General features: G+C 42.7%; 1 protein-coding gene, 1 long non-coding RNA gene and 1 pseudogene across 5 annotated transcripts; 2 read left to right on the forward strand and 1 right to left on the reverse strand.

The window, feature by feature from the left end:
• The first annotated feature begins 231 nt into the window (after window positions 1–231).
• On the forward strand, window positions 232–5,427 carry LOC110536845 (olfactory receptor 52D1-like). Of its 4 annotated transcripts, none has more exons than XM_090192245.1 (4): window positions 232–359; window positions 578–967; window positions 1,152–1,378; window positions 1,631–5,427. In XM_090192245.1, exons 2-4 carry the CDS (start codon window positions 585–587, stop codon window positions 1,981–1,983), a joined length of 963 nt encoding a protein of 320 aa, XP_090048371.1. In that variant the 5' UTR covers window positions 232–359; window positions 578–584; the 3' UTR covers window positions 1,984–5,427. The 4 variants fall into 4 exon arrangements, with proteins under 4 accessions (XP_090048371.1, XP_090048372.1, XP_090048370.1 ...); XM_090192246.1 differs by having other exon boundaries at window positions 232–328; XM_090192244.1 differs by lacking the exon at window positions 232–359 and having other exon boundaries at window positions 576–967.
• Window positions 5,428–13,413: 7,986 nt separating this feature from the next.
• On the reverse strand, window positions 13,414–13,843 carry LOC149979144 (uncharacterized). Its single transcript, XR_016485025.1, has 2 exons — window positions 13,679–13,843; window positions 13,414–13,576 (listed from the first exon to the last, which is right to left on the reverse strand). It is a non-coding gene; the product is annotated as an uncharacterized LOC149979144 (long non-coding RNA).
• A 135-nt stretch (window positions 13,844–13,978) lies between these two features.
• On the forward strand, window positions 13,979–15,037 carry LOC149979145 (olfactory receptor 8G17-like; annotated as a pseudogene).

Consider the following 15,037-nt stretch of genomic DNA (forward strand, 5'->3'; position numbering starts at 1 on the left):
TGGTTTGAGGGCAGCGCAGGTTAACTGTCCTGTTGCGAAACAATAACATTTTGAAACAGTGAGTGCATTCCGACATCATGCGCATAAACAAAATTCACACTGGGGCGACCATTAGAGATATTTGGAACTCACACATGAAAAGGTTAAAGGAACATTCGTAAAGTGTTCTAAGCTGTCATCTGTCTCCAGAGATGCCCCCTAAGAATCCCGACACTTGACTACTTGTTGGTGTTCTCAGGGTGTCGTATGATGGATGGATAGAAAGATGGAACAACTCCTACTGGGGGGAGGAGCATTAACAGTATAAAGGACAGTCACCTCTTGCCCAGTAAGGACTTAATCACCGTCTGCTCAGATAGGTAGATAGTAATTTACAACTAATATTGTTACTATGGGCTGTGCAAAATAAAATATCAAAGTAATACAATAATAAATTGACTATGCTGTGTAGATAATCAATGATAAACTCATTGTGAATAGCTCGCATAGTTATTAGGTGACTAGGGGACTGTACACAGCTCTCTCTCTAAAGCATGTGTGTTCTGAGGAGGTTCCTCCTGTGCTATGCTTTTTACAGGACTCTGATGTTGCGCATGGAGAACGTGTCCTACGTGGCCCTGAGGCAGCCCATCGTGTTTGAGCTGGAGGGCTTTGAAGTGTCTCGGAGCCATGGTTACCCCCTGTTTGCCCTGGTCCTGGCCATCTACTTCCTGGTGCTGCTGGGGAACGTGGTTGTGATGGGTGTGATTGCAATAGATAAGACGCTACACAAGCCTATGTACGTGATGGTATGTAACCTGGCTGCCTGTGACCTGCTGGGAGGAACGGCTGTGATGACTCAGCTCATGGTCATCTTCCTGATAGGGGAGAAGAGGATTCCATACAACAGTGCCTATGCTCAGGCCATCTGTGTTCACACCTATGGTGCAGCTGTACAGACCATACTGTCAGCCATGGCCTATGACAGGTATGCAGCAGGTCATGGTAGATGAAAATGTTCTGCCTAGCTGTACTCGTCTATGGGAGAGTGAAATGTTCTCTCAGGGCCACATGTATTAAGTTGTTTCCACAAGTGCAAAAATGGAATCTGTTATTGTTAAGAAGGAATAATACTAATAGTAGTAAAATAATGCATTATACTCAAATTACAGGTATGTGGCAGTGTGTGAACCATTGAGGTACCATGCAATCATGACCACGGCCCACATGGTTTTTGTGATCTTGCTGGCCTGGGCTGTAGCAATCATCCTTATAGCTGTGCTCTTCGCTTTGAATGTGGGTACTCCACTATGTGGCACCTACATCAGGCATGTCTACTGCAGCAACCGCTCCATCCTGAACCTGGCCTGTGTGCCCACCCCCATTAACGATATCTACGGCAAGTTTGTGTAAATGAGGATTGACCCCCGCCATTATGTAATATCACTGCAATTTTATCTTGTTTTGTCATTCACCTTTTCTTTCCCATTACTTGTATTATGACATCTTCATCTCATTCCAGGTCTATGCATGACTTGTATTATGACATCTTCATCTCATTCCAGGTCTATGCATGACTTGTATTATGACATCTTCATCTCATTCCAGGTTTGTGCATGACTTGTATTATGACATCTTCATCTCATTCCAGGTTTGTGCATGACTTGGATTCTCAGCAGCAGTTCCTTCCTCATCATCTTTTTCTGCTATTCCAAGATCCTGTCAGCCTGTCTGATGAGGAAGAGTGACAAGGGCAGTCGTAGTAAGGCCTTACAGACCTGCGCCTCTCACCTGGTCATCTACTTGATCTTCGAAATTGTCAGCCTCATCATTATCCTCAGTAACCGCTTCCCCCAGGTCCCAATGAACATCAAGAAGTTCTGCACTATCCTGATCTACATCGTTCCCCCTCTAATTAACCCTATCATCTATGGATTTGTCACTAAAGAGTTACGCACAAGCATTATAAAGCTGTTGAAAACACGGGTCGCACCCAAACTGTAAAATGTTTGACAGTTTACTGTGGCATCCCTACCGTACCCATCGTTCCAGATAGAGAACATGCATATAATAATAACAGAGGTCATCTAACAGGTTGCAGGGGAAAAAATATGGCCAATGTAAAATAAACCTGAATGAAGTGAATTTACTGTAGTGGCCTCCAGTGGGTCCCCAAAGTGCTGTACAGTATGGCTTAGTGAGCATTGAATGTGTAGTGGGCTTGTAGTAGGAATACAGTATTTGTTTGAAAACAATTCTAATTAAAAGTTACATTCCAAAAGAGATAGCAGATAATACAAGCATGACATGATGTGTGTCTCTAGCTCATGCTGTTTAATTTCCATGGTGGTTAGAATATGACACATGACTTTGTTGTGCCATTGTGAATTTGTGTAGCTGTTACATTTGTTTTGTTATACAAATGACAGCATGTTCAATGTGAATAATAAGTAAACATACATGGTACCATTAATTGGGAATGCCTACTTTAAAAAATTATATTTTTGCAGCCCTTATAATAATATACAACTGAAACACAAGTTTCTTGATTTGCGCCATCACTTGGAACATAATAATATGAAATAAGGAATGATGGGACTATGACGTGTGGCAGGTAGCCTAGTGGCAGGTAGCACAAGTCGACTAGGTGAATAATCTGTCAATGTGCCCTTGAACAAGGCACTTATAGCGCATTCAGAAAGTATTCAGACCCCTTGACTTTTCCCACATTTTGTTAAGTTACAGCCTTATTCTAAAATAGAATAAGATCTTTGTTTTTCACCATCAATCTATACACAACACCACATAATGACAAAGCAAAAACAGGTTGTAATTATTTCATGCGCATTTATAAAAACATAAAAAACGGAAATATCACATTTACACAAGTATTCAGACCCTTTACTCAGTATTTTGTTGAAGCACATTTGGCAGTGATTACGGCCTCAAGTCTTCTTGGGAATGACGCTACAAGTTTGGCACACCTGTACTTGGGGAGTTTCTCCCATTCTTCTCTGCAGATCCTCTCAAGCTCTGTCAGGTTGGATGGGGAGCGTCGCTGCACAGCTATTTTCAGGTCTCTCCAGATACGTTAGACGGATTCAAGTCTGTGTTCTGGCTGGGACACTGAAGGACATTCAGAGACTTGTCCTGAAGCCAATCCTGTGTAGTCTCGGCTGTGTGCTTAGGGTCGTTGTCCTGTTTGAGGTCCTGAGCATCTGGAACAGGTTTTCTTCAAGGATCTCTCTGTACTTTGCTCCGTTAATCTTTGCCTCGATCCTGACTAGTCTCCCAGTCCCTGCCGCTATAGAACATCCCCACAGCATGATGCTGCCACCACCATGCTTCACAGTAGGGATGATGCCAGGTTTCCTCCGGACGTGATTCTTGGCATACAGGCCAAAGATTTCAATCTTGGTTTCATCAGACCAGAGAATCTTGTTTCTCATGTACTGAGAGGCTTTTAGGTGTCTTTTAGAAAACTCCAAGCGGGCTGTCATGTGCCTTATACTGATGAGTGGCTTCCGTCTGGCCACTCTACCATAAAGGCCTGATTGGTGGAGTACTACAGAGATGGTTGTCCTTCTGGAGCTCTGTCACAGTGACCATCGGGTTCTTACTCACCTCCCTGACCAAGGCCCTTCTCCACCGATTGCTCAGTTTGGCCTGGTGGCCAACTCTAGGAAGAGTCTTGGTGGTTCCATTTAAGTATGATGGAGGCCACTGTGTTCTTGGGGACATTTTTTGGTACCCTTCCCCAGATCCGTGCCTCGACACAATCCTGTCTCGGAGCTCTACGGAAAATTCCTTCCACCTCATGGCCTGGTTTTTGCTCTGATATGCACTGTCAACTGTGGGACTTTATATAGACAGGTGTATGTCTTTCCAAATCATGTCCAATCAATTGAATTTACCACAGGGTGACTCCAATCAAGTTGCAGAAACAACTAAAGGATGATCAATGAAAACAGGATGAACTTGAGCTCAAATTCGTGTCTCACAGCAAAGGGTCGGAATAGTTATGTAAATAAGGTATTTCTGTTTTTTTTTTTTTTTATTTATAAATTTGCAAATATTTCTAAAAACCTACTTTTTCTTTGGTTATTGTGTGTAGTTTGATGAGGACCGCAATTATTTCAATCCATTTTTGAATAAGGCTGTAACATAGCAGAATTTGTAAAAAGGGAAGGGGTCTGAATACTTTCAGAATGCACTGTGTCATGACTGTCATGTGAGGATCACAATGGGTCAGATCAGCTTTGCATTGACTGACAATATCCAGACCCTCTCCCCCCTGCAAAGGGGGGAGGAGGGCAATGGCCGTTTTAACACCCAGTCGTAAATTAAGCAGGAGAGGACTTTCTCTCTACCCTCCAGTATTGGCTAAAGGAAAGTCCCCTTGTCTCCAGAGACTTTTACCCACCCAAAACTCTAACGTCTAAAAAGTGGTTACCGGAACAATAATTCTAACATTAAGAATGTGGGGAATGGTCAGTGGGGAGATATGGAAAACTAATTTCATGTGGTTGATTATTTTGTGATGTCATTGAAAATCTTATGGAGGAAATATTGTAACTTGGAAAGTATGGCCATTACAGGTATGAGGTTTCATCCGGTACGTTGAGCATATAATATGAAAAGTGATGAAGGTATTTGTGTTAAGATAGGAATGTGATTTTAGTTTTCTAATGAGGTAATCGTTTTGGATAATATTTAACACAGTAACTAGTCATGCCCCGAGTGAGCTCAGAGAACTTGTCAGCCTAACGGAATGCCCTTTTTGACCAAGACTGCATAAAGGCTTGGAAGAGAAATCAACCTTTAGACCAGGAAATGTGAAGCGGAGAGCTACATGTTTGAAATTGTTGAAACTTTCAACCTCATCACGAGGTGAAGAAAATGAACTCACCTACCAGACCAGAACCCCGCCAGTCTGCAGCTGCACGTGTACAGTGATTACGAACTTTGACTATCTACACGAGGTGGAGAAAGGAGAAGCTCACCTCAGACAATCACTGGTACAGCTAAGTAGCTGTTCTGAGGAATGAACAACCCATGGAGACCTGACAACTAAGAAGAAGGACATTGTGACCTCTGGTGGACAATCAGAGCATGTACAAGTGGGCATGCTTCTTTCCAAGAAGGCTTGGTTTCGACAGAGATAAACAACGAACGAAGGCATTTCACACGTAAATACGTTCATGATTTCTTACTCCAAACGGGCGGCGGTTTGTGTGCAAAGTATATGATTAATGTGAGAATAGTTGCAGAATGTGTCCACGATAAATGTCCCTTTTCTCTATCTCTCTCTTTTCCCCACCCCTCTTCATTCGTTGTGTATAAGCCACCATATTTTGTCAGTCCAATAGGGACCATTGTCTCATGTAATAAGTGTGTTTCTAGTCTGTGTTCTTATTTAGTTAGCTAGTAAATAAATCATTAAACCAATTTGTGTAGTACTGAATAATGAGCAAGGCTGGGGTTTTTGCAGATGCATGAGGGTACGACTGTTCAGAATGATGATGATATGATCATTTTTATTGTATTTTTTTTATTTAACCTTCATATCATTCTTAGGGCTAGGCCCCTTTTTTCTCAATTTCCGCCTGAAATGTGCCCAAAGTAAACTGCTTGTTGCTCAGGCCCTGAAGGCAGGATATGCATATAATTGGTACCATTGGAAATAAAACACTTTGAAGTTTGTAGAAATGTTAAAATAATGTAGGAGAATATGACACAATAGATATGGTAGGAGAGTATCCAAAGAAAAACCACCCGGAAATTTTCTTTTTTTGAGAGCCCATGCTCTTACAATGGAAAGTATAGGGGCCTACTGAATTCTAGGTCCCAGGATGCAATTCCTATGGCGTCCACAGGGTGTCAGCAGTCTATGTTCAAAGTTTCAGGCTTATTGGTTTTAGTACAGGGACACAGTCTTGGAAATTTGTGTATGCACGCGCGATGAAGACAGAACGCACCTGCTAAAATCGGTTTCCTATTGAACATACTTTTATCTGTAAGAAATATTATAGTTTGATTACATTTTAGGATATCCGAGGAGTAAATACAAACGTATTTTGACTTGTTGAAATAGATTTTAGGAGTATATTTTCGGATTCCTTTCTCTGCATGTTAAACGAGTGGATTACTCAAATCGATGACGCCAACTAAACTGACTTTTTGGGATATAAAGAAGGGTGTTATCTATCAAAAGGACACTACATGTTATAGCTTGGACCTTTTAGATGACAAATCAGAGGAAGATTTTCAAAACGTAAGTGAATATTTAAATGCTATTTGTGAATTTATGAAACCTGTGCTGGTGGAACAATATTTTGATGTGGGGCGCCGTCCTCAAACAATCGCATGGCATACTTTCGCTGTAATGGCTACTGTAAATCGGACATTGCAGTTAGATGAACAATATTTTAAGCTTTTAACCGATATAAGACTTGTATTTTCCTAAATGTTTATTATCCATAATTTTTATGATTATTTATTTGAATTGTGCGCCCTCCAGTTTCACCGGAAGTTGTCCAGCTAGCGGGATGCTTAGCCCCATTTTCTAGGCAAGTCAGAGGTAAGAAGTTATGATTAATATGTTGACTGTTTTATGGATGTTGTAGGTAAATTCGGGAGATGGTAACTCTTTAAACAACTTCTTCCAAAATAGTTAAATGTTTCATGATTGATTTAATCTTGTAACAATTAAACATAATTAGTGGATTAAATAAATAACAGTCATCAGATTAATGAAAGTCAAATCATGACAACTGTATGTACCATCTCTCAAAACTCCTTAGGGATCAAATCCCGTTAACGGGATCAATTTGACAACATCCGGTGAAATGGCAGAGCGCCAAATTCAAATTAAATTATTATAAATATTTCATACAATCACAAGTGCAATACACCAAATTAAAGCTTTACTACTTGTTAATCCAGCCACCGTTGTCTGATTTCAAAAAGGCTTTACGGCGAAAGCAAACCATGCTATTATCTGAGGACAGCACCCATCAAACAAACACAGACAATCATATTTCATCCCGTCAGGCGCGACACAAAACTCAGAAATAACGATATAATTCATGCCTTACCTTTGAAGAACATCTTTTGTTGGCACTCCAATATGTCAAATAAACATCACAAATGGTCCTTTTGTTCAACTAATTCCGTCGTTATATCTCCAAAATGTCCATTTATTTGGCGCGTTTGATCCAGAAAAACACTGGTTCCAACTCGCACAATATGACTACAAAATATCTAATAAATGACCTGTAATCTTTGTCCAAACATTTCCAGCAACTTTCCTAATACAACTTTAGGTATTTTTTTACGTAAATAATTGATAAAATTTAAGACGGGATAAACTGCGTTCAATAGTGGATACAAACAAAGTGGAGCGAGCTTTCAGGTCGCGAGCCCCAACCACAACAGTACACTACACTCGACCCTCGTTCTGAACATCCCTACTTCTTCATTTATTAAAGGAAAAACATCAACCAATTTCTAAAGACTGTTGACACCTAGTGGAAGTGATAGGAACTGCAAGCAAGTGCCTTAGAAATCTAGATCCCCGTAGAAAACCCATTGAAAAGAGAGTGACCTCAAAAAATAAATCCTGGTTGGTTTGTGCTCGGGGTTTCATCTACCAAATAAGTTCTGTTATACTCACAGACATAATTCAGTTTTAGAATCTTCAGAGTGTTTTCTATCCAAATATACAAATAATATGCATATCCTTCTGGGCTTGAGTAGCAGGCAGTTTACTTTGGGCATGCTTTTCATCCGGATGTGAAAATACCTAGCCTAGAGAGGTTAAAATACATTAAGTCTCTCCACAATACACTGGAGAACTTGATTCAATAATAAAAAAGTGTTCACTTATTAGAGACCATATTCACAAAGGATCTCAGAGTATGATGGCTGAACTAGGATTAGGTTTGAGTTTCAGATCATAATTTATAAGATTACATGGACAGAAGGGATCTGATCCTATATCAGCACTCCTATTCTGAGATGCTTTATGAGTTTGGGCCCAGATCTTCTCATATCGGTGAACATCTGAGAGAAAGAAGGAAATGAGGAAGGAAAATAGGAAGGAAGAAATAAAGGAAAGGAGGGGAAGCGAGATGACTCTGCTGTTTCAAAACACATTTGTTTGTCAGGATTGCATCTTGTTGCTGCAGTCCGACTAATGACTACCCCAGTCACTGGCATAGAGCCACTAATCACACCATGTAACACCAAGGGGTTAATGAGGACTCTAGGGACACAGACTCCTCACCTCCTCCATACAGCTACTAGTGACTCAGCACTGTGCAGAAACTCACTCATTGTCCATCCAATTAGACTAATCAACTAAAGTTTTACTTTCTGAGTTTAGAACTGACTGACTAACATCATACCATGGCTTTGATCTCATGTCAGGGATGCTGTATGATGATGTAAACCTGACAAAGACCCTTACAGGTCAAAATATTGTTAATAAACTTTGGACGCATGCTCTCATTCAAAGATGTTTCTTTATTTTTACTAATTTCTAGAATAATAGTGAAGACATAACACATATGGAATCATGTAGTAACCAAAAAAGTGTTCAACAAATCAAAATATATTTAAGTTTTGAGATTCTTCAAAGTAGCCACCCTTTGCCTTGATGACAGCTTTGCACACTCTTGGCATTCTCTCAACCAGTTTCATGAGGTAGTCAGTCACCTGAATGCATTTTGAATTCACAGGTGTATTTTTATTCTTAATGCGTTTGAGCCAATCAGTTGTGTTGGGACAAGGGTGCTATACAGAGATAGTCCTATTTGGTAAAAGACCAAGTCCATATTATGGCAAGAACATGTCAAACAAGCAACGAGAAAGGACCGTCCATCATTACTTTAAGACATGAAGGTCAGTCAATACAGGACATTTCAAGAACTTTGAAAGTTTCTTCAAGTGCAGTCGCAAAAACCAACAATCGCTATGATGAAACTGGCTCTCATGAGGACCACCACAGGAATGGAAGACCCAGAGTTACTTCTGCTCCAGAGGACAAGTTCATTAGAGTTACCAGCCTCAGAAATTGCAGCCCCAAAAAAAGCTTTGCAGAGTTCAAGTAACAGACACATCTCAACATCAACTGTTCAGAGAGACTGCGTGAATCAGGCCTTCATAGTCAAATTGCTGCAAAGAAAACACTACTAAAGGACAACAATAAGACGAAGAGACTTGCTTGGTCCAAGAAACATGAGAAATGGACATTAGACCAGTGTTAACCTGTCCTTTGGTCTGAAGTGTCCAAATATGAGATTTTTGGTTCCAACCGCCATGTATTTGTGAGACGTAGAGTAGGTGAATGGATGATCTCCACATGTGTGGTTCCCACCATGAAGCGTGGAGCAGGTGTGATGGTGTGGGGGTGCTTTGCTGGTGACACTGTTGGTGATTTATTTAGAATTCAAGGCACACTTAACCAGCATGGCAACCACAGCATTCTGCAGCGATATGACATGCCATCTAATTTGTCCAGAATATATTTATGAAATATAAAACTTGAGCACATTTTAGAACATGGCATATATTTTAAAATATCTGTTAATTTAATATACTTTTAGCTTTTCTTTACCTCTGGTACCTTAGCATTAGGTTGCAAAAGTGGAGTTTGAATGCAAAAGTTAAATAATTGAGTTGTAGTTTAAGATAAATTGTGCAGTTATTGAGGTATAGCCTACCTGTCACTTACGAAACATAGTAAGTTTAGCTGTGTGTATTTAAAAAATAGCCCCAGCCCGCCTTCAACTGACAGAGCACCTGTTGCAATTTTGAATTTTCTTCTGATGAAGGAGAAGAACAGCTGTCACCACCAAAAATATTTTTCATGGCTAATGGCATTTAATTTGATTGTATTTTCATAATATTGGTCCATCTTGGTACACATTTGTAGTAAGTACACTCATCATGAGAACACTCTTCTGGTCTTGGTGGATGGAATATTGAAGCACCGTTAGGTGCAGCTCGTTGCATTTCTTGCAGGGTCGTCTGAGGTGGCAAGCATCTAGTTTGTGGGATAGTCCGCACTTCCAACACTGTTGTCTATCCTTTATCCACACAATGATCTGTCCTGTGTTCAGCTTCTTGAACTCGGGACAGACGGTGAGGTAGTGTTTGTTGTCACAGTGAGGAGAGTATGGCTTGGAAGGGGGATTGGATGATGCAGGCTCCTAAGAGCTGGGGTCTTTGCTAGAGTTGAAGTAGATCGAAGTGTATCTCTCCTTTGGTCTAGAAGAGGCACGTTGGTTTTCTTTGCTGGCACGGGCATGTCATATTTGTAGAGGGCCGCAGCTCTGCTTGCAATACACTTAACCTGGGACTTCCTCTGCAACCAGGCTGCCAGGTCAGACAAGGTGTACGTTTGGCCCGTGCCGGTCTAGAGAATGCTGTGAGTAAAGCAATACTCTACTGGCATCTTGCTTTTAAGAGTCGGTCGACATGGGATCCGCATCTGAACTCGTAGGGATCTAAGCATGGGCGTAGGTAGACAGTGCAAAATCATCCGTGCAAGGTCTTGGGTAATGCATGTAGGCCTTAGTGTGCTGGAGTACCCTCTGTAGTTTTAGGTGTCCAAGGAGCACTTGATACTTGTACCGCTCTTTCACATGTCTGTGATTGCTCATCATGTTGTCTAGGACCATTTGGAGGAGGGCAAAGTCATTCTCTCTGCCACTCTCAAAATGGGGCAACAACGGCTTTGGGATGCCATGTGATGAGGCAATCAGCTGTCCATGCAAAGTGGCAAAGCAGGCGCATGGTAGGGTGATGTCTGGTCCGGAGGAGTGTATGGCGCTGCTGGATTGGGATAGGGCATTCCTAGGCCTGGAGGGGAGTAGTGTTCTGCTGGAACGGGATAACCCAGAGCAATGTAGGGTGCTACTAGGGCTTTTTACGGATACATATTACCGCCACACCGGTGGTCATGAGTCATGACTAATAGCCTCCAACATTTTACTCAGCAAATTGAATGCAGTCTATTACAGTGCCATCTGTTTTGTCACCAAAGCCCCAACCCACCACCGCGACCTGTACGCTCTCGTTGGCTGGCCCTCGCTTCATATTCGTTGCCAAACCAACTGGCTCCAGGTCATCTATACGTCTTTGCTAGGTAAAGCCCCGCCTTATCTCAGCTCACTGGTCACCATAGCAGCACCCACCCGTAGCACGCACTCCAGCAGGTATATTTCACTAGTCACCCCCAAAGCCAATTCCTCCTTTGGCCGCCTTTCCTTCCAGTTCTCTGCTGCCAATGACTGGAACGAATTGCAAAAATCACTGAAGCTGGAGACTCATACTCATATCTCCCTCACTAACCTTAAGCACCAGTATCTCTACTACACATCTATCACTCCAGTGTTTAATTGCTAAATTGTAATTATTTCGCCACTGTGGCCTATTTATTACCTTACCTCCCTTATCTTATCTCATTTGCACACACTGTGTATATATACTTTTTTTATATTGTGTTATTGACTGTACGTTTGTTTATTCCATGTGTTGTTGTTTGTGTCACACTTCTTTGCTTTATCTTCGCCAGGTCGCAGTTGTAAATGAGAACTTCTTAACTAGCCTACCTGGTTAGCCTACCTGGTTAAATAAAGATGTGAAAAAAAAAAGAACACTAAGGTAATCTGCCTGAACGACTACCGACCCGTGGCACTCAAATCTGTAGCCATGAAGTGCTTTGAAAGGCTGGACATGGCTCACATCAACACCATCATCCCAGAAACCCTAGACCTACTCCAATTTGCATACCTCCCAAACAAATCCACAGATGATGCAATCTCCATTGCACTCCACAATGTCCTTTTCCACCTGGACAAAAGGAACAGCTATGTGAGAATGCTATTCATTGACTACAGATCAGCGTTCAACACCATAGTGCCCTCAAAGCTCATCACTAAGCTAAGGACCCTGGGACTACACACCTCCCTCTGCAACTGGATCCCCTTCGTGTAAGGGTAGGTAACAACACATCAGCCACGCTGATCCTCAACACGGGGGCCCCTCAGGGGTGCGTGCTAGTCCCCTCCTGTTCTTCCTGTTCACTCATAACAGCACGCCCAGGCACGACTCCAACACCATGATTAAATTTGCTGATGACACAACAGTGGTAGGCTTGATCACAGACAACGTTGAGACAGCCTATAGGGAGGAGGTCAGAGACCTGGCCGTGTGGTGACAGGACATCATCTTCTCCCTCAACATGATCAAGACAAAGGAGATGATTGTGGACCACAGGAAAAAGACGACTGAGTACGCCCTCATTCTCATTGACGGGGCTGCAGTGGAGAAGGTTGAGAGCTTCAAGTTCCTTGGTCTACATCACCAACAAACTAACATGGCCCAAGCACACCAAGACAGTCATGAAGAGGGCATGACCAAACCTATTCCCCCTCAGGAGACTGAAAAGATTTATCATGAGTCCTCAGATCCTCAAAAGGTTCTACAGCTGCACCATCGAGAGCATGGTTTCTGACTGGTTTCATCACTGCCTGCTATTGCAACTGCTCGGCCTCCGACCTCCATTCGACCTCTGACCACACTGCAAGCGGTACCGGAGCGCCAAGTCTAGGTCCAAGAGGCATCTAAACAGCTTCTACCCCCAAGCCATACGAATCCTGAACATCTAGTCAAATGGCTACCCAGACTATTTGCAGTTCCCCCCCCTATTTACACCACTGCTACTCTGTTGTCATCTACGCATAGTCACTTTAATAACTCTTCCTACATGTACATACTACCTCAAATAACAGGTTCCGCCACACATTGACTCTGTATATAGACTCTGTATATAGTCTCTGCATATAGTCTCGATACCCCTGTATATAGTCTCACTATTGTTATTTCACTGCTGCTCTTTAATAACTTGTTACTTTTATCTCTTATTCTTATCTGTATTTTGTTTAACTGCATTGTTGTTTAGGGGCTCATAAGTAGGCATTTCACTGTAAGGTCTACATCTGTTGTATTCGGGGAATGTGACTAATACAATTTGATTTGATATCAGCCTTCAAATAGTGAGTTTCCCTGCCGAGCCAGCAACTGTTTACCGGCCAATGTGTAGCCGTTTCCCAGCCAATGTATTTTCACGCAAGATGGTGGGTAAGAGTGCGCTGCAGAGGTTGCGTCGGCTGCAGCATTCACACTAAAATATATCGCTCTGTGATATATGTTTCGATATATGTTTCGTTCTTGTAATTCCAGGTTAATGAGCGGCCTTATTTTGTCGCAGAATAATGTTATAATAAGGTATTTTGATGTCCATTAGAAACATTCTGAAAATGTTCCTATTTGGTTCTGATAGGACATTATCCATGGGACATTCAATGACCAAAAGTGTCACGAATCATCAAAGTCGAACCCAGAAGCAGACCAGGACAAGGAGAGTATGAAAAAGGTGAGTATTTATTTACAAGTGAATGGGTAGATATATCCAGGTGGTGTAGCGGGTAGCGGTGATGAGTTGATGGGAGTAAATAGGTGGATCCAATGGGGAAGCGGAATCTTCTGACGACCAGGCGGGAATGGGGTAAATGATCCGGGTGAGTAACTGAAGACAGAACAAACAGAGGTAAGTTCAAGGCAAGCAATACGTAACAAACAACAAAACAACTTCTATCCAACTTGAGGCTGATACTCTGGCACAACATACTGTTCATGGCTAACGATCCGGCAGGGAATGGATGTCCGGTCCGGGCTTATGAAGAGGAGAGATGATGATCAGGACCAGGTGTGCAGATAGCTGATGGGATACAGGTGCGGGTAATCAGAAACCCCAACTGGCTGCATTGCCCGGCAACCAGACAGGGTGCGTTCCAGGACGCCGGAAAAACTCTCCAGGACAGAACATAGGCAAAAAACAGACTCAGGAAACAGGATTTGTGACAAAAAGGGGACGTTTCATGATGGTCAAGGGGATTTTGTATGATGCTCCCAAGGGAAGGTTCTCTGGGGGACCTTTGTCTATTTCCCTGTAAGTCATAATTTACCTTTACATTTGTCTGGACCTCGGTGAGACACAATGTGTTTCACATCTCTTCTCTCTTTCCTCTCCTCCTCTCTCAGACATTCGATGGTTAACCTGACCTGCAACAGCTACAAGCTCCAGCTGGAGGGGTTAAAGGTAACGGAGGAGACCATGTACCCTGTCTTTATCATCCTCTTCTTCTCCTACGTCATCATCATGTTTACCAATGTGGGAATAGTGGTCCTCATCTCCATGGAGAAGAGCCTGCACCAGCCCATGTACATCCTCTTCTGTAACCTGCACTTCAACGACATCATCGGCATCTCCATCACGTTCCCCCATCTGCTGGCAGACATCCTCGTCCCTGCCTCTGAGCGCTACATTACCTACTCAGAGTGTGTGGTCCAGGCCTTCTGCACACAAATGTTTGGGACGACCTCTCATACAATACTGATGATCATGGCCTTTGATAGGTATGTGGCCATCTGCAGCCCCCTGCGATATTCCACCATCATGACCAACAAAATGATTATCAGGTTGTCTGTGTCTGCCTGGGGGGTGGCCATAGTCTTAGTGGGGATCCTGCTGGGCCTCACTATCCGCCTCTCACGCTGGAGGTCGACCATATTAAACCATTTCTGCATTAACACCTCGTTATTCAAGCTCTCCTGAGAGAGCGTGTTCCTCAACAACATGTATGGCCTCACCTTCACCGTTGTCCTCTTTGTCTCCTCAATTGGCAGCATCGCACTGACCTACATGAAGATCGCAGCCGAGTGCCTTACCAGTAAGAACAAGGCTATGAACAGTAAGGCCCTGAAGACCTGCAGCACACATCTGACTGTGTACCTGATCATGATGATTAGTGGTTCCATCATCATCATCCTGCACCGTTTTCCTCAGTACTCAGACTACAGGACGGTGGCAGCCCTGCTCTTCCACATCATCCCCGGGAACCTGAACCCCATCATCTACGGACTTCAGTCCAAAGAGATACGCAAAGTAGTAGTCAATATGTCCTTCTCCAAGAAAGTTTCACCTTGA

Source organism: Oncorhynchus mykiss, chromosome 12 (assembly GCF_057628025.1).
Source record: "Oncorhynchus mykiss isolate SJ-2025 chromosome 12, ASM5762802v1, whole genome shotgun sequence".
NCBI classification, from domain to species: domain Eukaryota; kingdom Metazoa; phylum Chordata; class Actinopteri; order Salmoniformes; family Salmonidae; genus Oncorhynchus; species Oncorhynchus mykiss.